The sequence below is a fragment of the Mauremys reevesii genome, linkage group 9 (assembly GCF_016161935.1).
Source record: "Mauremys reevesii isolate NIE-2019 linkage group 9, ASM1616193v1, whole genome shotgun sequence".
NCBI lineage: Eukaryota > Metazoa > Chordata > Testudines > Geoemydidae > Mauremys > Mauremys reevesii.
The window spans coordinates 20781290-20804021 of NC_052631.1; the positions used below are offsets into that span (position 1 = coordinate 20781290).

The 22732-nt window shown below is 40.2% G+C and overlaps 1 protein-coding gene across 2 annotated transcripts in view; it reads left to right on the forward strand.

The window, feature by feature from the left end:
- Positions 1-15507, forward strand: part of PPM1L (protein phosphatase, Mg2+/Mn2+ dependent 1L) — a 162928-nt gene extending 147421 nt beyond the window's left edge. For both annotated transcript variants that reach the window (XM_039489823.1, XM_039489822.1), the window contains exons 3-4: positions 5998-6159; positions 14034-15507. In XM_039489823.1, the coding sequence (XP_039345757.1) occupies positions 5998-6159; positions 14034-14380 (509 nt within the window). In that variant the 3' untranslated portion in view covers positions 14381-15507. The remainder of the gene's footprint in view (positions 1-5997; positions 6160-14033) is intronic.
- Positions 15508-22732: the final 7225 nt, after the last annotated feature.

The window sequence follows — 22732 nt, forward strand, 5'->3', positions numbered from 1 at the left end:
TTTGACCTTTACCTTTGCTCCACCATATTTGGCTTGAAAACAAAGCTTTTAAAAATGTAAAAGAATATGTTTTGTTAGGTCTTAGGAGCATATCCAAAAAGGCAGTCACCAGATTTCAGGACTCTCTAGATCCCTGCAGTCGGACAGCACTTAACTTACTTCTTGTACCTCTGTCACAGGAAGTAAATGAGGGCACATGAGGGTGTAGTCTCCTGCCTTAATTTTCTTATTCAGAAGGAGCTTTGTGCAGTTGAAAAACTGATAAACTGTTGTTCAGGCAGAGAATTCAGTGACCTCAAACTTGCTGTATGTTGTTTTTTAGTTTGAATGAACAACTGCACTGTGCCAAAATAGTTTTCATCCTTCATTTTGAACTGCAGACTAACAGGCTTGCTACCCAGGGTCCTGAAAGGTAGCAATCTTATCCTATACTAAGGGCTAGCTCCAGCTGGCAAATCCCTATCATCTTAAGCAGTAATAATAATAATAGTAATATTTAACAGGAACACTTATTCATAAATCTCAGATAACTTCACAAATATGAGTAAGGATCATCATCCCTAATTTACAAATAGAGGTAAATGAATCATTAAGACTGTATACATACTAGGCTTTTTTTTAAAAATTCCCACCGTTGTTGTTACTGGTGCATCTCCATTGGTGGTAAGTAATGATGAAAATGCTAGTACAGACAGTGCTCTCAGAAGGTGCTGGTGTTTAAATCAGAGTCTTCTAAATCTGCTTAAATCAGGTCAATACAACACAGTAACACTAGTAGCCACTGGTGCCCTTGTCTGTGTTAGTGCTATCAGCATTGCTACCACTAATGCAGCTGCACTTGTGGGAAATTTTTCATACCTGGTACAGATAAGATCAGATAAGTTGAAGCTATGCAGTGAGCATGTGGCAGAGTTGGTAATAGAATACAGGTTGCATGGTGCTCAATCCCGTAGATTACGACTGGCCCTTTTAATGTGTCCATTTTAAATAAACTCAGTGACTTCAGTACAATTTTGTTTGACTTTTAGTTAAAGAATGTTTCTGCCAGGCAACTGATTTTTGTTGGCTCCTTGGGTTTTTGCATAAGAGAGGCTTCTCTATATATACTGTAATTAGGTGAACTCTCAAAAATGTTATTAGAACTGTTAAAAAAAATTATATCGTACATAATTTGAGAAAAGAGTGTCTGTACATCTGGGTATAGTGCTTAGATTATCCACAAATACAAAGTTTGTTTTTAAAGTCATATGATACATAGAATACATAATCAGCAATAACCCAAATTTAGGTGACTAGATTTAACAATACAGTTTAGATATTAGAATCCGAATACTCAGGTACATCACTCATGAAAAGTTGTACAGAGATTTGGTTTGTGAAAAGCAAAATATAACAATGCGTGGAGATTGTCCCTCAGTAATTGAGAATTAGGTAGGTTGTCCATTTGGAAAATACAACCTGTGAGGAAAGTACTTCAGTTATTTTCCTGACTGTGCTTCTCATCATACTAAAATTAACATTTTTTTCTTAGCAACAAACTGGAAGCTGTTCCCACTTAGTTTTATAACCTTTCAGTCAGCTGCAAAAAAATTATAATATTTCCACGTTGAAGCTGTGCAGACCAGACCCTTATTTTAAAAGTCATCCTTGAGAACCAATACAGTGCATCTAAACAGAATATTTTACTTATACCAGTCATGACATTATCAAGTATGAACACAGGGATTGCAACACTGAAACACTGTAATTTCTGATATGGACATGCACACAGCAAGTCACTGACATTATAAGGATTTAGATTTAAAACCCCCAGAACATAGGCTCAAATCCTTATTCATCTCTGCAGAAGTCAAGGCACAGAGGCCTGAAGTCACTGCTAATAATTGGATGTATAGGACTTCTAGTTTGATGAATTCTCTGAATTTTTGGTTTAAAATCTTTTGTTTAAAAAGATTCAAGTGGGGAAATCCTGCTTTGAAAGCACTCCATGTAGTCTTGAGAAGCCATGATATGAGCCCTTGGTGAAGCAGGCTTGCTAGCATTGCTAAATCTATGATCTCAAATTCCCACTAGACCAACATCTGTAGGACATGCCATCAGGAACTTCTTGCAGAACTTCATTTTATATAACCCACCTACTGGCTCCATGCAGCTCCCACCGTCCCCTCCCTGGCACTGGCAGCATGGCTAGATCATCCTGTTGCCCTCTGCTCACAAGAAGCAGCTTCCCTGCTACTAACTGGCCGCATATGACCACAGTGCAGCAGTAACATATGGGCTTTATGTTCTAAGTTGTGGTTTCTCCATGGAACATGCTATGTAGAGTAGCTGTGCCCCTCCACCTCCTCCTTTTGGCTACACAGTGGTTCTGCATCATTAGCTATCTACCTTAAATAATCCTAGAAGCTACAGGCAAATTCCATAATTGCACGTGTGCTTCTCCTATGTGCAGCCCTCCTGATTTGCCTGCCCCATTTCTGTGAGGGTTTGGTTTATCTATTTTCCTGTGATCCACATAAGGATGGGCATATACGTGCTGTAGAAGTGGTTTGTGTTTTCTGAGATCCATTTTTATCGAGATCCCTTTATGCACCATACTCCTTCTAATGTAGATAAATAAATACATGTCAGAAAAGTTATGAAAGATTTTGGGTACCGTCCATCCCTGTCTTTTCCCAGCTAACGCTATTTTTCCTTGTTAGTCTCTGTTGTGTGAGATGTTAAAAACCTCACTCTTATGAATAATCAGATATAAATTAGCTAACAGGTGAAAATTCAGCTTGTACTTTTTTGACCTGGGATAAAAAAAAAAAAGAAAGCAACCATGGAATTTAATTTTATTTACTGTTAAATGATACTGGAGTATGGGTTGTGTTGATGTGAAACTAAATTAATTTCAGCGGTACTCCGTAGTCTCAGCTAAATGTCAGGAACTTTCTTTGGAAGTATGTAAATGAACATTAAAAAAGGCTTGTTTGCTTGCTTGCCCCTTTAAAATATTCATTAAATTGTGATAGCAAGTCTAAAGTCCCCTAAAGCAGGGCAATATTTTTAAAAAGCTAGAGTTCAAATGTATCTGACCATCAATATATTGTAGTGATGGAAAAGAAGAAAAAACAGAACGTGTTTTCTTTGTTGGTTTTAGTTTTGTGCAGCTTTTGTACTATCAATTAAATATTGGAAATGAATAACATTTCAATTTTCAAAAAGATGATGGAACTGGGATGACACATCAGTATTGACCACTATCACCTGTGTGAGTGGATGAGGAATATTAAGAACCCTGGGCCTGATGATGAAGGTGGATAGCCATGCCTTCCTGTATTTCTTTGTTGCATCTCTGGGTTCCCGACTGGCGATTTACATTGTTGTCATTTGTTTTGATGGATGTTCTAGCCATATAATCACTCTCTCCAGCAATGTATGAAGCACAAATTGTGGAAGGCTTGAAGTATCACAGCTTTTGCTGCCATGTCCATTGGATATTTTCAGTTAACAGTACAATAGGGCCTTTCATCAAGAATTAAAGCAAACCCCAAGAACATGCTTCTCTCTCTCAGAAAAGCTGGTTTGTTCAGTGATGTTTTAATGTTTATCTGCTATTTTTTCATTGTTAGTTTTTGCTGGAGTAATTTTATTTATATTGATAAATCATTGTACTAAAAATAATCTTCTTCTGATGTGTGTATAAATGTCATAGGCATCTGAAATAGGTAAATACTATTCAGTAATTCGAGGATATTCTCTTTACACAGAGCAGTTTGTCTGGAAGTATTCTGTAAAATATATCTTGCCTGAAACAGAACTTGCTAGTACATGAGTATTTGTCATATTGTCCAGAGATGAAAACACAATAGGTATCTAGAAGAGAGGCATATATCCTTGCCAGCTATACTGAAATAGTGCAGAAAGGAAAGTAGGGAAGGGATTATCAACAATTGTCATGCAGAGAAGTATGTTTTGTAGTTAGGATGACTTACGAGGTATCAGTTTTGGGGTTTTTTTCTGACCTCCAATTTCAAGAGACTGAGTTTAGGGAAAAGGGACAGAAATGCAGGAACAGAAACAACTGATACACCTCCAAAATGTTTACCATCATTGTTCCCTCTGATACCCCACAATATTTAAGCAGACAGCAAAGTGCCCCATAGAGAACGCTCAGACCCTGCGGAATATTGTTTGGGATGTCTATTGTTTGTATTTTGAGTCTCTCTATCTTGAACATGCTAATCTGTGGAGGGAAAGATGGGGGTAGATTGTGAGCAGTGCAGTATTGCTTATGGATGGTGGAAGTGGGAAATTATATATTTTTGTAAAACTGTGTGATTATTTTAGCTGTATTTAAAAGATTTTATATTACATGCAGTGATGAATCATAATAGACTAAAATGGATTATAAACGGTTTTTATTATGAAACAGTAACAAAGCCAAGAAATAAGGTTTGAATTGAACTGATGGATAACTAACAATTGCTTTTTGTTTGAAAATACATTTACCAAAACAATCTGACTAAGCAACAAAAAGCAAACCTTTAAATAAATAGTGCAAACCAAACTGAAAGTGCAACAGTGCAAAAATGGATAATATAATATTTACCTAGCTCACAGCTAGGTTGTGGGGTTCATGACTGCAAACTGTTGTTCATTTTTATTTATTTTGCAGGCTCTTTTTATAAACTCAAATTCTTGTTTTATTTCTGTGACTCTTAAGTGTTTTGGAGCATTTACACCATCTTGTCCAGGTGCAAGTGTGATCCATAAGCAATAAGCATTAATGTAATGACAATTTTGAAGTTACCTTTTGTTACAAAACTTCATCTTTTCATATAGATAACTCGTCTGGGCCTCCAGGTCACACAATTATTTCAGTTTGACTTTATTATTTGGCTTTTGCCTTCCTCAAACTAATACAAGATACAATGTGTATATAAAACCTTATACATAAAATCAAGTTAATCAGATTCCAAACTGGAAAAATGGAAAACATGAAATAGTGGCTTGATTAAACTTGGCCTTTTTTCATTTTCATTTCTACTGAATGGACAAATGAGCCACAATACCTGGGTATCCTTATTTATTTGATACAACAACCAACATACTATACCCTTCAAATCTCTTATTTACTAACAGTGACCTTAGCCACTTTGTTCTTGTCTTGTCATCGAATATACAGTGCAACGTATCCTCAAGTTCGCCCTTACCACTATCTTAAATCATACTTCGTACCCTGATAGCTCCCTGCAGACGATGTACAACCTATTTACATCTAATGCTGAGGCCAGATGTACATAAGCTCCCAATTTGACAGCTGTTCTTTCCGTAAAGGCACCCAGAAGGTTATACTTCGACCAGATTTATTTTATGAATGCGGGTTTTTTTTAAGTAGTAGCTGCCATTCAGTAAGGCTGTTACTAGGCTGTTGTGCTGAGAGAACTTTTCTCTATTACTTTCCTTGACCAGCAAGAGAAGACAGCTATCAGGCCTAGACTGGGAACTGATTTCCCCCTATCCCAACTTCTCTCTGCCTTTCTTAATGTGGAGCACATTCTCCTGCTAGTGAATTTTATCAGATCTGAGCAACAGACACCTTATTTTTTAACAGAGATTTTACCCATCATCCAATGAGAGAAATATACAAGCTATATCCTGGAAGAAGTTTCTGTTTCCAAGCAGCTTTATGATATAGAGTCATTTTAAACATGTCTAAATGACAAAGCAGATGAGAGATGCTAGGCTGGGATTACAGGGTCATTCCCCCAGTACATCAGAGTTAAAATCTGATAGACTAAAAATATTGTTAGACAAAATGGACTGACACATTTGATCAATCCCATTAAATAGATTGTCATCAAAGTACTAGATGTTTCAGTCAGATACATGTGCTGCTGCTGTTCTCTATGGCTGCTGAGTACAGATAACAAGGGAGGACACTGCAGTGTAACTAGTGGTGATGTTTATTTCATTGTCTTGCCTCTTTTTCTCCCCCTTCTTTTTCAGGTACTACCTGTTTGATTGCATTGCTGTCAGATAAAGAACTTACAGTGGCCAATGTTGGTGATTCACGGGGAGTCCTGTGTGATAAGGATGGAAATGCTATCCCTTTGTCACATGATCACAAACCCTATCAACTGAAGGAGAGAAAGAGGATTAAAAGAGCTGGTAAGATTATAAACTTGTCTTGTCAGTTCAAATAAGGCATTCTTTAATGATTTATTCTGTAGATAATAGACAATTATTTTTTTCATGTATGTATGCTCCTGAAAGTTTGCCAAGTTGACATCTTGGAGAATGACATTTCCATGGTATAGAATATTGAGCACTTATATAGCACTTCTCAGCCATAGATCTCAAAGTGCACATGGGGAAACAGAGGCAGAGTCAGCGATTTGTCCAGGATTCCTTAGCAAGTCAGTGGCAAAGCTGGCAATAGCTCCCAAGTCTCCTGATACTCCATTGAGTGTCCTATCCAATGCACCTGGTTGCTTACTTCCACAGACAGGTTAATCAGTGGCAGCAGCAGTGCAAGCTTCTCCATACAACACCAACAACCTTTGCAGCAAGAGACCACCTCTAGGAATGAGGGCAGTTGAGACTGCATAACCTATTTGAACCTTACTACCTCTACTGAAGCTACTATCAAGGATGCCAGCTGGAATTGAGGTTTCAGAACATAACACTTGTGTGATAATAACTTGAGTTCTGAACCACAGTCATGAAGGGTTTAGGAAGATGTTTCATATTTAGTAAGTGGTATATATTCTTTTAGGGTAGACATGTAGTTTGAGGCCAAGAATTAAAGACTGAGGAATTGGACATTTGTATGGACAACAAGAATATCCAGTTACATTAGTTAATCATAGAATTGGATCGTAGACTGGATGGGTACTCGATATGTTTTCTAGTCCAGTCCCCTGCACTCAAGGCAGGACTAAATATTAAATGCTAACAAAGAGTATTGGAATAGAGATAAAACCACATGCTTCAGAGTTTAAACCAATCTAACTATTAGGATTAGAATGAGATCTTCATAGGGTCAGACTGTCTCACCTCTGTTTATTGCAGGGTTTCTCCCAATCCCATGCTCCGGGCGTCCCTGAACCTCTGACAGCTAGAAGTTGTGACTGGACAGCAGGGGATGGATCACTCAATAATTACCCTGTTCAGTTCATTCCCTCTGAAACATCTGGCACTGGCCACTGTCAGAAGACAAGATACTGGGCTAGATGGACCACTGGTCTGACCCAGTGGGCCATTATTACGTTCTTCTGAAGCATTTGGTGGCCGCCACTGTCAGAGACATGATCCTGAACTAGATGGACCTTGGATCTGATCCAATTCCTGTATTCCTGTGTAAATGAGCACAAGCATTTTTTGTTTGTTCATTGTCCTGAGAAAACAAAAACTTGCAGATGCTCCTTACAGTTTTTCAGCCGCTTGAGTATTCACAAAGATACAGTAGACATGCTTGTTTTAAACCATTATAACCCCTTCTTGGAATTGCTCATCCCTTACCTGAGAAGACTAGATAAACAAATTGCAGAAAATAAATTTGCTGATAGAAAAGTGCCTTTCCTATCCTTGTCATCCACTCCTCTTACACCTGTCTTGGGATATCATAATCATCCTGTATGACAGAGGCATCTTCCCAGGGGTGGTGTTTTATAACAAGGGATGCTGATGTCTCAGCACTTGAAAGACCTCCAGTCACATTGACCCCATGACGGCATTCTCTGTCTCTAGCATTTGTGCTGCTCAAATCTACCTTTTCCATCTTCCTTAACCCTTTGTCTTTTAAAGAAAAATAAGCCTCAGAGCCTCATTCTGATGAATTTTTGCTCTTAGACAACACCCATCATTTAGCGATTATCATTGTCATAGTTTAAGGCAACAGCACCTGTATTCACCCACCGTGGATTCTCAAGGGCACCCACTGTAGGCTCCTAGCTCCTCAGCTGTCATTTCTCTTGGGTGGAAACCCACATCTCTCCCTCCTGACCAGGGATTTTTCCAGGCTGCACAATTCCCTGCCTACACTATGATACTCCTAGTAAGCAAGACTGCCTAAACAGTCCAGCATCTGTACTTTGCTGCCTTTCGGAAAGCTATGAACAGCTGTAATTGCCTGCAGCTACACAGCTCTTCCTAAGCAAGCACATTTATTCTTATGGTGGAAGCATAACAGAGAAAACATTAAAAACAAAAAATAACCTACCCATATGCTAATAAGCTTACCAGAGATCAGCCCAACTTCAGCAAGGGCTCTGGTAGGAGTCAGTCCTTCAGACGCTAAGAAGTTTTTCTGTGGCTACAAATTCATACCAACCCCAGCTGAGAATTAGCACTCCCCTGAATAGCTCAATCTTTCCTTTATGTAGCTGGTCCCTTGAACTTGAGACTCTAGGAACAGGTAATCAGTAGACATTGGTCCCCTTCTCAGGGCATAGCTGCAAAAGGCTGGGCTTTTGCATAAACGGAAGTGGGGAACTTGCATTCACCTTCCCTTAGAGATTCCCCAGGCAAACCTCTTGACACCGCTTTGTCCAAAAGTTCATTTTTGTTTGGCACATTATGCAGTACCGTCCTTTGAAGTTCATAATACTTCCCAGAGTTCACATTGCCTTCCCTCACCCCGTACAGAAGTTACACACAGTCTTGGCCGACACTAATACATAAATCATTCATTTAATACAATAGACTCCAAGGATACTTAAACTTAATTCAGTAAGGTTTTTCAAGAATATTGCAGGAAATTACCATACCTGTAACTCTTGTATCTTAAACAGGCAGCCAATCACATCTTTGTTATGGTGGCCTAGGGAGGCAGGATAGTACATTTAACAGAGCAGCAGACTGGAAGTCAGGAGACCTGGCTTCCGTTCCTAAAATGCTATCACTGAACTGATGTTTGGCCTTAGCACAAGCACTTCTGTGCTGTGCCTTAGTTTCTCTGTCTGTAAAATGGAGATGATAATGCTTATCCCCATTGTAAAGCATTTAGAGATCTGTGAATTAAAACTGTGGTAAGTGCTCAGTATTATCACCAGGGAGTGGAGCTTGCAGCCTCCTGAGACCGTTCTCTTCCCACTTCTTAAAAAGCCCCTAGAAACTTCCCACCATAAAATGGGATTTCAGAATGGATTCTATTAGCACTGTATTTATTATTGTTCCCTCCCATTCCTGTTTTTCTAAATGTGTACCAGACATCTGCATTCTCCATTCCTTTCATTTTATGAGGATGAATGTTAGTTATGGATTTGTTTTGTCTTTTACCTATTTCATAGTGCTCCCAGGGGCTACTGGGTCTATTTTCAATAGACCCCTCTCTCCTGATGCCTTTTCTTTCAGTACTGGCTGTGATTGTGGGCCTTTAGGGAACCCAGTTAATATCAAAGTCCTCTTTATCCGCAAAGTACAGTTGCAGCAGCAGTAATACCTAATGTTAAATGCAGGACACTCTCTCAGTAATGGCAGTAGAAAAGGCAAATATCTGGCAGTAATAAGGGGATATTGAGAAGATCTTAATGGCAAACCCATCTGTGTAGTGTGTCCTCCACCAAAGTATTGCAATAAAAGATCAGTTTCCATAGACTGTGCCTTCCTTTTCTAATCCCCAATCTTGAATTTCAGTGGAGCACACTGTGGTTATTCTAAGCACGATCAGCTGAGAGTTTAGGCTTTTCTGACATATTTCCTTTTGGTTGGAGTTCCTTTCATTTTCAGATTTTATTATAATTATAATTGTTGTTGTTATTATACCAATACTTTTTTCTCTGGATGCTAGGCAAGTCTACTTGGAGCAGAACTCCAGAACGGAGCAGAAGCAAGAGCTAGCCAAGATTTCTAATAAACTTTAAAACTCTAAAGGTCTGTTCTGATAATTCCCTGTTCCTGTGTTTTTGGCCTAGATCATCTCTAAGGGCTTGTCTACACAGGGACATTGAACTTCTTGATTTTTTTTCTTATCTTCAGAAGAACAGGTCTCATTAGAAAGATTAATGTTCTAGCTCTCTGCCACTCAACAAAAAATACTCTTGGTAGCCTAATAACTTAATGTGTTTTCCTCTCTAGTGTGTGTGTGTTGTCCCATTTTTATTATCATGATTAATATAACCTTCTGCTTTTATAATGTAGACAGTGCTATTAACAACGCAGACACCAATCCATACAACTGCTAGATACTTTTACATATTGCTTAACAACCCTTGAGATTTTAATATTTACAATAAATATAACATAGACACAGGGTGCTAAAATGGTAATTATGAAGTCTATAGCAATACCATAATATATCTGTTACCCCCACTTTGCTCCATTTTTCCATTAACTGATCATAAGGTTTTTATGCTAATACATTTATAATGATTTAAAACCATGATATTACCTTTGAAGAGGTGGACAGTTAGTCTTATCAAATGCAATTACAGAAAGACACAAAATAACCACATCATGATGCTGAATTACAGTTTTTCCTCATCACATTCCATCATTAGAAGGCAGTATCACAGTCAGGGGCCTCCTGTGTAATACAATTATGCAGCTGCATAATTGTGTTGCAGGATGAGATTTCACTTAAAAGTTGAACTCCCAACTCTGGGTTTAGTATTAAGTCCCTAGCCCTGGGGCGGAGAAGACAACCATCAGAATGTGAACCTGGTATAAACTGATGCAGTAATCTCTGCCTTAGTCTGCAAACAATAGCCTGCAACAATGGCTCAGAGAAAATGTTAACTTTCCTGTGCATCTCAATGGCATGTTAACACTGAGGTGACAAATATCACCTGATCTGTCACTTTTGTATGTAGTGGCAGACACTGCGGTGGGAGAGGACTGGGGTGGGTCAAGGGTTGCTGGAGTGAGGGATGAGGAATTCAAGCCCCCTCCCTCTCACTCAGTGTAGACTCCCCTCTATTCACAGCCAAAAGCGGAAGGGAAAGAATCCTCTCCCCGATGCCAAACCCCTCAGCTGGCTCCCAAAACAACGTCACAGCTTCCTGTGAGCTAAACCCTCCTGGTGTTCCCTACCTAACAACGAAACCTCCATATTCTCCTGACAAGTTCTTCACTGCTGCTCTTCATTGTCAGAACAAACCTTGCAGCACTTTGAAAGTACAAATTTTGGCGGCTGCCTAAAATAAACTAAATCTAATACCAAAGTAAATAACACAAGACTGACTGGACTAGGAGAGGGGAGAAACGGGTTTTGGGAGTGAGATACCGCATAATGCTGGGGTCTTTTGCTTAAGTCACAGGAACTTGATCATAACTTAGGATATGTCTACACCAATGGCTCTCAGCCTTTCCAGACTACTGTACCCCTTTCAGGAGTCTGAGTTATCTTGCGTACCCCCAAGTTTCACCTCACTTAAAAAATACTTGCTTACAAAATCAGACATAAAAACACAAAAGTGTCACAGCACAGTGTTACTGAAAAATTGCTGACTTTCTTCTTTTTACCTTATAATTATAAAATAAATCAATTGGAATATAAATATTGTACTTACATTTCAGTCTATAGAATATAGAGCAGTATCAACAAGTCGCTGTCTGTATGAAATTTTAGTTTGTACTGATTTCGCTAGTGCTTTTTATGTAGCCTGTTGTAAAACTAGGCAAATATCTAGATGAGTTGATGTACCTTCTGGAAGACCTCTGTGTACCCCAGGGTTCGCATACCCTTAGCTGAGAACCAGAGGTCTACACTATGGAGACTATGCCGGCATAGCTATGGTGGTATAGCCCTGTAGCATAAATGCAGTCTACAACCACTACAGCCTGACAGAAGGGGATTTTCAGTTGGAATAGGGGATTTTCGGTTAGCTATGTTGATGGAAGCTCAGAGACCCAAGTAGAATCGGCTGCGAAGCATCAAATTAGATGCTTGCCTTCAAAGAATTCCATTTAGGGTTGTGAAGAGCCACATGCAATTTTGGAGCCACAAATTGACTGTCACTGATGTAAACGCAAGTTATTCAGCTTGAACATTATAATCCTTTGAACTGAGCTGTCTAAAAAGCAAAATTTTGTATTGTTGCCAAAATCTTTTTTCTGTAAATAGGGATTATTCCTCATCAGTAACAGTTAGAGATGCAGAATATTTCGTTTTAATGAGAATTTTTAAGTATTTTGTTTGCATGATTGAACAAAGAAAACATTAAAAGTAGTAAAAATACTTTTTCATCTAGCCCTGTGGTATACAACATGTGCCATAGAAAAACTTCAGTCATTGCTTTACAAAGACAGCAAAAAAATCATTTTGTATCCATCAGTTCTGGCCAGGGGCGGCTCCAGGCACCAGCACGCCAAGCGCATGCTTGGGGCGGCAAGCCACAGGGGGCGCTCTGCCAGTCGCCGCGAGGGCAGCAGGCAGGCTGCCTTTGGCGGCATGCCTGCGGAGGGTCCACTGGTCCCGCGGCTTCGGCGTACCTCCAGCCTGCCTGCCGTGCTTGGGGCGGCAAAATGCCTAGAACCGCTGCTGGTTCTGGCTGTAAAAATTCGAATAAGTAGATAAAATGAGTCTGTTGCATCAGATGTCTTTTCTGTCAGCATAATAAAAGATGCAGGCAATGCATTCCTTGAATTACAGGTGTATGGCATGCTCTAAAATTAACTGTCATGTATTGCAAATTTATCCTTTTCCTATCATCCCAAAACCCACAAGACTACATTCTGACTATTTGCTCTCTTGTAGTCATGTTTTTTCCGCCAGTTTGTCCTTTGGATCTTCTGCAAAGGCAAATAAGTGCACTGGCTACATGTCATTCCAAGAGGCCACTCAGAAATGTACAATTGCATATAGCAACTGCCCAGGGTTTGGTTGACTGCATGTTTGAAAAGGTATTTCAAATACAGTCTTAGAAATTCCCACTGTTGGGAACTGTGCATGTCTTAATATTGAGACTCCATTTTAAAAGTCTTCAATAGAGGTGGGCAGGGAGTGAGAATTATGCACAAATATTTGAGACTTCTGAATAGAATTTTCCTTCATGCCCCTCATTCACTTTGCAAACATTCAGGCAAAAATGTTCTGCTCAAACTGATGTTCACATAAATTTAGTTTGGGTTTTAACCAAGAATCAATTACTCATTAACTGAAATACAGTTTCAAGTGGAAGCAGAAATAGTTTAAAGATTAGGTCATACAACTAGGGAACGGGGAATCATGTGACCTGTCACGCAAATCCAAATAATCAGTTGTGAGTTGCAGTGAATAGTTTGAAAGCAATAATAGGCTGGAATTTATTTGCAAGGCAAAAAATATAAGTTTGAATAGCAAATTTGTGTAAAAAAAAAATTCTGGACAATTTGTAAATCATGAAAAATGACTGCATTTATCAAATGTGAATTTTTCATGCATATGTCATCCACAGTGAAGACAAAGTGACAATTTTACTGATTTTTCTTTTTTGGATGAAGAACTTCCATAACTTTAATGCTCATATTTTAAAGAGAACAAAAAGTGTCTTAAAATATAAATAAATCTTGATCTGTTAGTTCCATGCCTTGTGCTTGAGCATTATACAGTTACCTAGCACACAAACTGCCTTTTTAAATCTTATTGTTTAAGGACCAAAGCCTGACCACACTGAAGTCAGAAGGGGAATTTTGTCGTTGACTTTGGTGTGACCATAATTTGCCTCTCTTCCCCCTCCATTGATCATGAATTATGCTTAGTAAAACCAGAATCAAGAGATTCACTTTCAGTGTATTGTGTAAGGACTGACCCAAGGCTCACTGGAATAAGGGAGACCTCTGTTCACGGCAGTTTGTCAGACTCATTTGAGTAAAAAACACAATTTTGTGCTTCATTTTGAAAGGAGGTTTGTGATGTTATGTTCCAGGTATTTCAATAGCACTGGCTCATGTGTAGACCCAATCTAACTCTTCACTGCATTGTATTGATGTTTATCTTACTTCAGCCATCTTCTGCATTTTGAGATATGTAATGTTTCTATCTGGGAATATCACAGATTTTACAGTGAATCTAGCAGTAAGTCAGAGAGATGCAATTTAACAGAGTTTGTGTTTTATTGCAGGTGGCTTCATAAGCTTTAATGGCTCCTGGCGTGTACAGGGGATTCTGGCCATGTCCCGCTCGCTAGGGGATTATCCACTGAAAAATCTGAATGTTGTTATCCCTGACCCAGATATTCTGACCTTTGATCTGGACAAACTACAGCCGGAGTTCATGATCTTAGCATCTGATGGCCTGTGGGATGCTTTCAGCAATGAAGAGGCTGTTCGATTCATCAAGGAACGCCTGGATGAACCACATTTTGGTGCAAAGAGTATAGTTCTGCAGTCATTTTATAGAGGATGTCCTGATAACATAACAGTTATGGTGGTGAAGTTCAGGAATAGCAGCAAAACAGAAGAACAGTGAATTTATAACAGCTCTCTCCCTCTTCTCTGATGAACTTAAAACAAACTCTTTCATTTTAATGTAGTAGAAAGTTCTAGTAATTATCATTAGGATTGTATGTAAAAGGAATGGGAAAGATCTGATCTGTTCTTTGCTGAACAAAAAGAACAACACGGCAAGTATGTTTTGCATAGTTATAATAATTAAGTTTCCCACATTGTCCTGTCTCACATGACCTGCCCCTCCTTTGAAATGGAAGGGTCGAGTCATATTATAGTTAATTCTAGGGTTTAAAATTCCTGCCTAAGGTTTTTTCAAATACTGATGATTTCTTAACTTTCCCTTCTAATAGCTGAAGCTGCATTCAGATTGGCACTGAAGGGGTAAAGCAGTCATAAGCGAGCGATAGGAATGACACTGCTTTTCACTCACATATGTAACTAACCTCACAACTGCACTCTTCAATGCTTCGCATCCTTGTTTATCTAATCTGCAGTGATGGATTGAAAAAGATTTGTAATTATTGGTCTGTGTTTTACATGAAGGAAAAAGAGAAGTTAAACACTAGCCTCTGCCAGTCCACAACTGGCCATGCTCTTCATTTTTTAAAATTAAATAGGCCCTTTCTACTACATAATTAGGTAAATAATTGAGTTCCCTGCATCCATATGACTATCCATTCCGTGTATGATTTTCATTACACTTCCCCTATGCCATACTGTATTCAATTCAACTGATAAACTCCCTCAGCAAATTCTGAGGTTTGATGCCTTCAGTCACCAAGGAACTAGTTCTCTCATTGTTGAAGAATGCCCGGCATTGATTCATTCACACTTTCTTCTGCTTTTTAGCAAAGAATTTTCAGAGACAAGTGGAGAAAAAAATACAAGATGCTTTCAAGCAAGGCAGAACTTTTTATGATGTTCTAAGGCGTTTCAGTAACACTGAAACTTAATTCAAAATATTTGTCAAGAAAGAAAAACCTAAAACATTTACAAGGCTTAGTGTTCAACTCTGTACACCACCATTGCCATGTAAGTTATTGGGAATATGCTTTAGTGGTGAAACGTTCTCATAACTCTAACCCAGGGGCGGCTCTAGACACCAGCGCGCCAAGCAGGCGCTTGGGGCGGCCGTTTCCCGGGGGGGCGGCATTTGGCTCCGGTGGAGCTCCCGCCGGCATGCCTGCGGCAGGTCCACCGGAGCCCGGGACGAGCGGACCTGCTGCAGGCATGACTGCGGCGGGTCCCGTCTTCCCGCGGCTCCGGTTGAGCTCCCGCAGGCATGACTGCGGCAGGTCCGCTCGTCCCGGGCTCCGGTGGACCTGCCGCAGGCATGCCGGCGGGAGCTCAACCGGAGCCGCGGGAAGAGGGGACCCGCCGCGGGACCGGGGAAGGGCGGCGCAGCGCTCCGCGCTGCTTGGGGCAGCCCGATTTCTAGAGCCGCCCCTGCTCTAACCACAAAACTTTTAAGTTCTGATTTTCAACAATAATTGTATTTGGAATCTGTGAATAATGTACATTTTATTATAGACAGCAACCTTCCAAATCTGGTATAGATCTGGAAATTTTAGGCATTGCTAGTTGCTTTATCATATAGTGATCTGGAAACAGAACAGTAACAGAGACTAGATAGTGTCTTAGAAGAAACCTTGGATTCTCTTTGTGAATAATAGGTCATACATACTAATGAAAACCAGAAAATCTAAAACAGAAAGAAGAGTGTGGGCACAGGCTTCTTACGTCATTTTGAGACCTTCATGGAATTGATTCTTTAAGTGAAAGATTTAATTAAAAGATCCAACTGCTGTACTAAGGGAAAAAAATCAAATTTAGTGGATTTTTAATTGTACCTTGCAATCAAACTGAAGTGGTAAGAGGAAATATTAATGATCACGCTTCAGTTAAATTGCACTGATCTCATTTCTAAAGCTCTTCCAGGTTAGAGTACTCTGAAATGATGTGAATGTTTTGCAGAGGTTTCATGATGGTCCTTTTAAGTGTGAAACCGTGTACAATGCTGGAGCAGGAATTCTCAAAGTGGGCTCCAAGGAGCACTTGCTGGTCACATGGTGAAGCTTTACCTTCCTCTTTCCATCTGATTTGAGAGGCAGACAGGCCCCTCCTTGCAGAAAAGAACCCAAATGGTTGTGGAAACAGCTGCTTAGGGGAAAGAGAGACTGTGAGGTTTACTCCACTAAGGGACCACTACAAATGTAGAGGAGGAACCAGTAGGCATGAGCAGGGAATATAGCCCTGGAGATATCTCAGTCAAGTACTTCAGCAGAAAGCTGAATCACTTCAGCCTGTAGCTACAATCTTGCTGTAATGAATCTATCAGTTATCAGTTAAGTCTTTCATACATACACAGGTGGGGATCTGGAACTAGAATGACGGTCCTTCAGCTACCAAAACCCCCCTCTATGCCTCTACCACATGAGCTAAAGGGAATTTCTCAAAGCAGGTACTAAGATTAGGCCCTGTACCCTCCCTGTAGCTCAGCCAGCAGATCACAGAAGGGAACTCCAGAGCTCTACAGGCGTGCAGCTCGAGTCACTTCACCTACTGTGAAGCAGCTAGACCTGTATCAGGAGCCCAGGAAAAAGGATTTGTCTGTGTTGTTAACTGTACATGTACAAATTCAAGTACCATAGCTGACACAGGTAAGGTGTGGGGTGGTGATTGGGAAGGTAGGTAGGTGATCCATGAGACACTGTTGCCTTAGCAGTGAGCCACCGTCTAGAGCCCTGCACAGGACTATTCTTTAAGCCTGTTCCCACTATTATGGCAGCAGGATCTGTGTGATCCTAGTCCTCCTGCAAGGCTGGGCTCTCCCACAGTCCAGAAGCATTTGAGAAACCCAATACTGGATCACAGAATTGCTTTGCGGGTGGCACTGACCTACATATTTATTCCAGGATTAATACTCAGAACTTACTCTCGTCTGATACCCGAACAAAGCTATTTCAGCCTATGTTCAGTGTTTGCATTTGGGAAAGCGTTAGTTATTGTTCTATCTTTCTTGAATTTTCCTTTTATTGTGATCCTTGACCATTAACTCTTTTGCTATGCACTGTGTATGAAACCTGTGGCTTTACTAGTCTGCCATAGCACTGTCAATAATTGCAATAACTCCCTTCCTTTGCCAAAGAAATTCACTTCCACCATCTGTGTTTGATATGACTGGTGGATTTTATTCTTAAAAAAAAAAATGTGCGGAGGGGTACTGAGAGACTCACTTTAAAGTAAGTGGTATATGAAGAGGGCAGGGACTGTGCAAATTTGCCCCCACGCTCTGTCAATGCATCTACCTTAAAAACCTACTTTCCTAAGTAAAGCCTGCCAGTCATATTGAGCCATGCTGAAGTCTATAGTGATTTTGTGAGGTGGACGGCTACCTACTAGGGACAAGACTAAGATGATCTACATCTCACTTATAAAAGCCTTTAATGTTCAGGTGGTTGGGACACTCACCTGGGAGGTGGGAAACCAAGGCCCAAGGCACAGCTCCACATCAAAGTGGGGATTTGAAAACAGGCCTCCTGTCTCTCAGCTGCATGCCCAAACCACTGGCCTATTGTGTATTCCTGGTGGGGGTGGACACACATTGCTTTGCCCCTACCCCCCAAAAATGTCCTGATCTGGTTGCCCCAAGCTGTCTTTAAGGGGGCTAGGGGTGCTCAGCACATACCTATTGGCTCAGACACCACAGGCAAGAGAGGCAGGGAATGCCTCGGTTGCAGTGAGCAGCTTGGTGGTATTACCTTCGGTGCTCTTGCACATGCCCAGCAGCAGAAACTTAGGCACCTGGGGAGCTTAGGTGAGTGCAGGGTTAGGCAGCATCTGAGCAGGGGTTTTGAGAATTTCAGTGGCACCTAAGTGTGGACTTAAGCATCTAAAGGGGCAGCTAGGCACCTAAGTCCCTTTGTGGATCTAGCCTAAAGTGGCTGTATCCATTTCCAAGTACCTGGAACCATGAGTCTGTGTCCAGATGAGAGAGGCTGCTATATTAAACTGGTGCCAGTGTCCAACATATGTATTGTTCATTATTAAATATTGTAAACTTGTAGTTACCCCTTACTTTAAAAAAAAATGTTGCTCTTATTGGCAATGGTATTCTAAACTGGTGATTTTCCAGAGCCAAATTAGCTGAGTACACTTTTATACATATTCTTATAGCAGACCCTTGCAGTTTTACTGTGTTGTGTTATACGAGTGCTGTACTGTGAACTCTTCACAAAGACTGTGCTTTAATAATTAGAGCTATAATCTATCCTCATATTCTGTCTGTAAGCAAGGTCCTGATGTGCATAATACACTGCCTTTCTGTGTGATCATCTCTCCCTCTAGTGTCTTGCCCAAGTATAGTAGCCTACTGACTGAAAGTTAATAGAGTAGTTACTCAGTTACGAACACCAGAGTTACAAACTGACTGGTCAACCACGCACCTCATTTGGAACTGCAGTCAGGCAGGAGTAGACCCCTTCCGCCCCCCGCCAAAAAAAAAAAGGCAAATACAGTATAGTACTGCGTTAAATGTAAACTACTGAAAAAAACAAGGGAACATTTTAAAAAAAGATTTGACAAGGTACGGAAACTTTGTGTTTCATTTAAATTAAGACGGTTAAAAGCAGCATTTTTCTTCTGCATAATAAAGTTTCAAAGCTGCATTAAGTCAATGTTCAGTTGTAAACTTTTGAAAGAACAACCATAACAGTTTCTTCAGAGTTACGAACAACCTCCGTTCCTGAGGTGGTCATAACTCTGAGGTGCTACTGTAGTAGCTCCTTTAGCACAAGCAGAAGATGCATGAAATTTACCCCAGTGCAGAGGTCCTGTGTAAGGTCTATGCATACCCACTGCACAGGAGTGCACTTTATACTAGTGCTGAAGGTCCCAGATTCAGTCTCCACTGATGATTGTGGTGTCTGGACATATGCACCCATGGTTTATTACGTATACAGATCCAAGAGCAGAATTTAGCCACCAAAAAGTTTGAGGACCTGTTTGTTTAGAGCCATGTCATCAACTTGCCTGGCCTTTCTTGCCAAGATCTCTCCAAACATGGTTGTCTTACCTTATCGTATCAGTGAATGCATTTGAAGCAACTTAACTGTTTGTTTGTGGCATCCAAAAGTTTGGTGACAGTACAGCTTGTTCAGGCCACTGTGGCCAAACATGCAGGTTCTGAAATTCACAGATCGTCTCCAGGTTGGCAGCACCAGCTGTTTTATTTTGTAACTTTTTTTTCCTGTAACATTTAGTATTAAGCACAGGGTTTGAAATGAAAGTGTCTGGTCAGTGAAATGCGCCAGAAGATGATTTTTAAAAATAAAGGGCAGGAGTAGTGATCTTACTCCCATTGAAGTCAGTGGAAGATTTGTCATTAAGTGAAAGGATCAATAGTAAAATCAGTATTAGGTTATTGTTTGTATAGTGACATTTGTTTTATGGTAACCTACTTGTGGTGGGTAAGAGGTTTAGTGTTCACTCTGTATAACAGCTATCTCACGGGTAGACAACCTCCGGCACGCATGCCAAAGGTGGCACGCAAGCTGATTTTCAGTGGCACACTGCCCGGGTCCTAGCCACCAGTCCGGAGGGCTCTGCGTTTTAATTTTAAATGAAGCTTCTTAAACATTTTATAAACCTTATTTACTGTACATACAACAATAGTTTAGTTATATATTATAGATTTATAGAAAGAGACCTTCTAAAAACGTTCAAATGTATTACTGGCACGTGAAACCTTATATTAGAGTGAATAAATGAAGACTTGGCACACCGCTCCTGAAAGGTTGCCAACCCTTGAGCTATCTGATGGTGCTTTATTAGTAAGTCAGAAGAAATTCTTTGCTTTAGAGCAGTTAGGCCAGCTTGAAGTAACAATATATTTGCTAAATAAGTTCTAACTCTGTATTTTGAAAATATAAAAAAAGTTTTTCAAGAAACCAGCTACCTTTTAACAGACAAGATATCACTGCACTAAACAGTAGGAAGATACTGGTGATACATGAGTGTTTATTTCACATGGAGAGGAAAAAAAATCTGTATTTTTCTTTATTTAAAAAAAAAAACAAACCCTCAGCCTTCCATTTTCTAAAATAGGTTTTAGGCCTCAATCTTGAAGGTTGTTCTGCAGCAGTCTACCAGTCCAGAGTAACATCTAGGATCAGGCCCTTAAAAAAGTAGTTTTGAAAAATGGAAGGTTCAGGTTTTTTATTAAAGCTACAGGCAATTAATTTGACTAGTATCTTGAGGTTTAGCAGACATGTAATACAGCTGCTAATCTTTAATGGTGGTTAAGTTTATAATTATCTTTCCAAATCTAAATACTGGAACCTCATAGGACATTTACATTCTAACTTAAGTATACTTTTGTATATTGAATTACTAGGTTTGTTTATATAGCACTGAAGGACTTGGTTTTTGTGCGTCATATACAAAAGTTTCATTGAGCAGGACCTCTGAACATGGAGTATATACAGAGGGATAACTCACATGATTGGAGTACTGTCATGGATGGATATAAACTGTTCAGGAAGGACAGGCAGGGCAGAAAAGGTGGGGGAGTTGCGTTGTATGTAAGAGAGCAGTATGACTGCTCAGAGCTCCAGTATGAAACTGCAGAAAAACCTGAGAGTCTCTGGATTAAATTTAGAAGTATGAACAACAAGGGTGATGTCGTGGTGGGAGTCTGCTACAGACCACCGGACCAGGGGGATGAGGTGGACGAGGCTTTCTTCCAGCAACTAACAGAAGTTGCTAGATCACAGGCCCTGGTCTCATGAGTGACTTTAATCACCCCGATATCTGCTGGGAGAGCAATACAGCAGTGCATAGGCAATCCAGGAAGTTTCTGGAAAGTGTAGGGGACAATTTCCTGGTGCAAGTGCTGGAGGAACCAACTAGGGGAAAAGCTCTTCTTGACCTGTTGCTCACAAACAGGGAAGAAATAGTAGAGGAAGCAATAGTGGATGGCAGCAACCTGGGAGGCAGTGACCATGAGATGGTCGAGTTCAGGATCCTGACACAAGGAACAAAGGAGAGCAGTAGAACAGAGACCCTGGACTTCAGAAAAGCAGACTTCGACTCCCTCAGGGAACTGATGGGCAAGGTCCCCTGGGAGAATAACATGACGGGGAAAGGAGTGGAGGAAAGCTGGCTGTATTTTAAAGAATCCTTATTGAGTTTGCAGGAACAAACCATCCCGATGTGTAGGAAGAAAAGTAAATATGGCAGGCGACCAGCTTGGCTCAAAAGTGATATCCTTGCTCGTCTTAAACACAAAAAAACAGCTTACAAGAAGTGGAAGATTGGACAAATAACCAGGGAGGAGTACAAAAGTATTGCTCAGGCATGCAGGAGTGAAATTAGGAAGGCCAAATCACACTTGGAGTTGCAGCTAGCCGGAGATGTTAGGAGTAACAAGAAGGGTTTCTTCAGATATGTTAGCAACAAGAAGAAAGTCAAGGAAAGTGTGGGCCCCTTGCTGAATGAGGGAGGGAACCTAGTGACGGAGGATGTGGAGAAAGCTAGTGTACTCAATGCTTTTTTTGCCTCTGTCTTCACAGATTATACAGGTGTGAGATGTGAAATATAGACAGTGGTTTACCAAGGCAGGTTTTACCAAAAAGACCTAGTTCTTGTCTAGTTTCATGACCATTTGCTTTTTAATTTATTATAATGAGACTTTTAGGATTCCCTGTGATTCTACTACTGTAGTGGGATGAGGAGCAGGGGTTGGGGGTGGGCAGCGGACTACTTTAGAAGTAATAATACAAAGACCAGTATTGCAGTTAGAGGTTGTAGAACCATGTCTGTCCCTGGTATATGGAAGAGCGCTCAGGAAAAATGCTTACATTTTTTTATGATTGCTGTTTGGGTTGTTAGAAACCTATCAGTATTTTGTGCATTATAAGAGCAGAGCCTGAGGTATGTATGACAGTAACTAAACCACACTGTCTAAGGAAGTCGTGTTGTTTAACATTTTACATCATCATATCCAAGATCCTCTCTATGCTTTACAAAGTTTGCAGTTGCTTTTCATTCAAAACCAAAAGCATTTAGAGTTTGCATTTTTACTTCAGAAATCTAAGTTGTGAGAGAAAGGTCTTCTCTATAGCTTTAAGGAACGCTGCAGACAATGCATTACAAAGAGTCCTGGGCAAGCCAGCAGATTAAATTTTCCATATCTTGCATAGTGAGTCAGCATGTATATACTATTGATACCTTAAATGAACTTTTAAAAGTCTGATTTTTTAATAGCCAGTCAGATTAATGTGGATTGCAGAAAGTAATGTAATAAGTAACTACAGTCACAAGGCTAGAGATAGTGAGGTTTTAGCTATAAAGTTAAAACACAACAATTAGG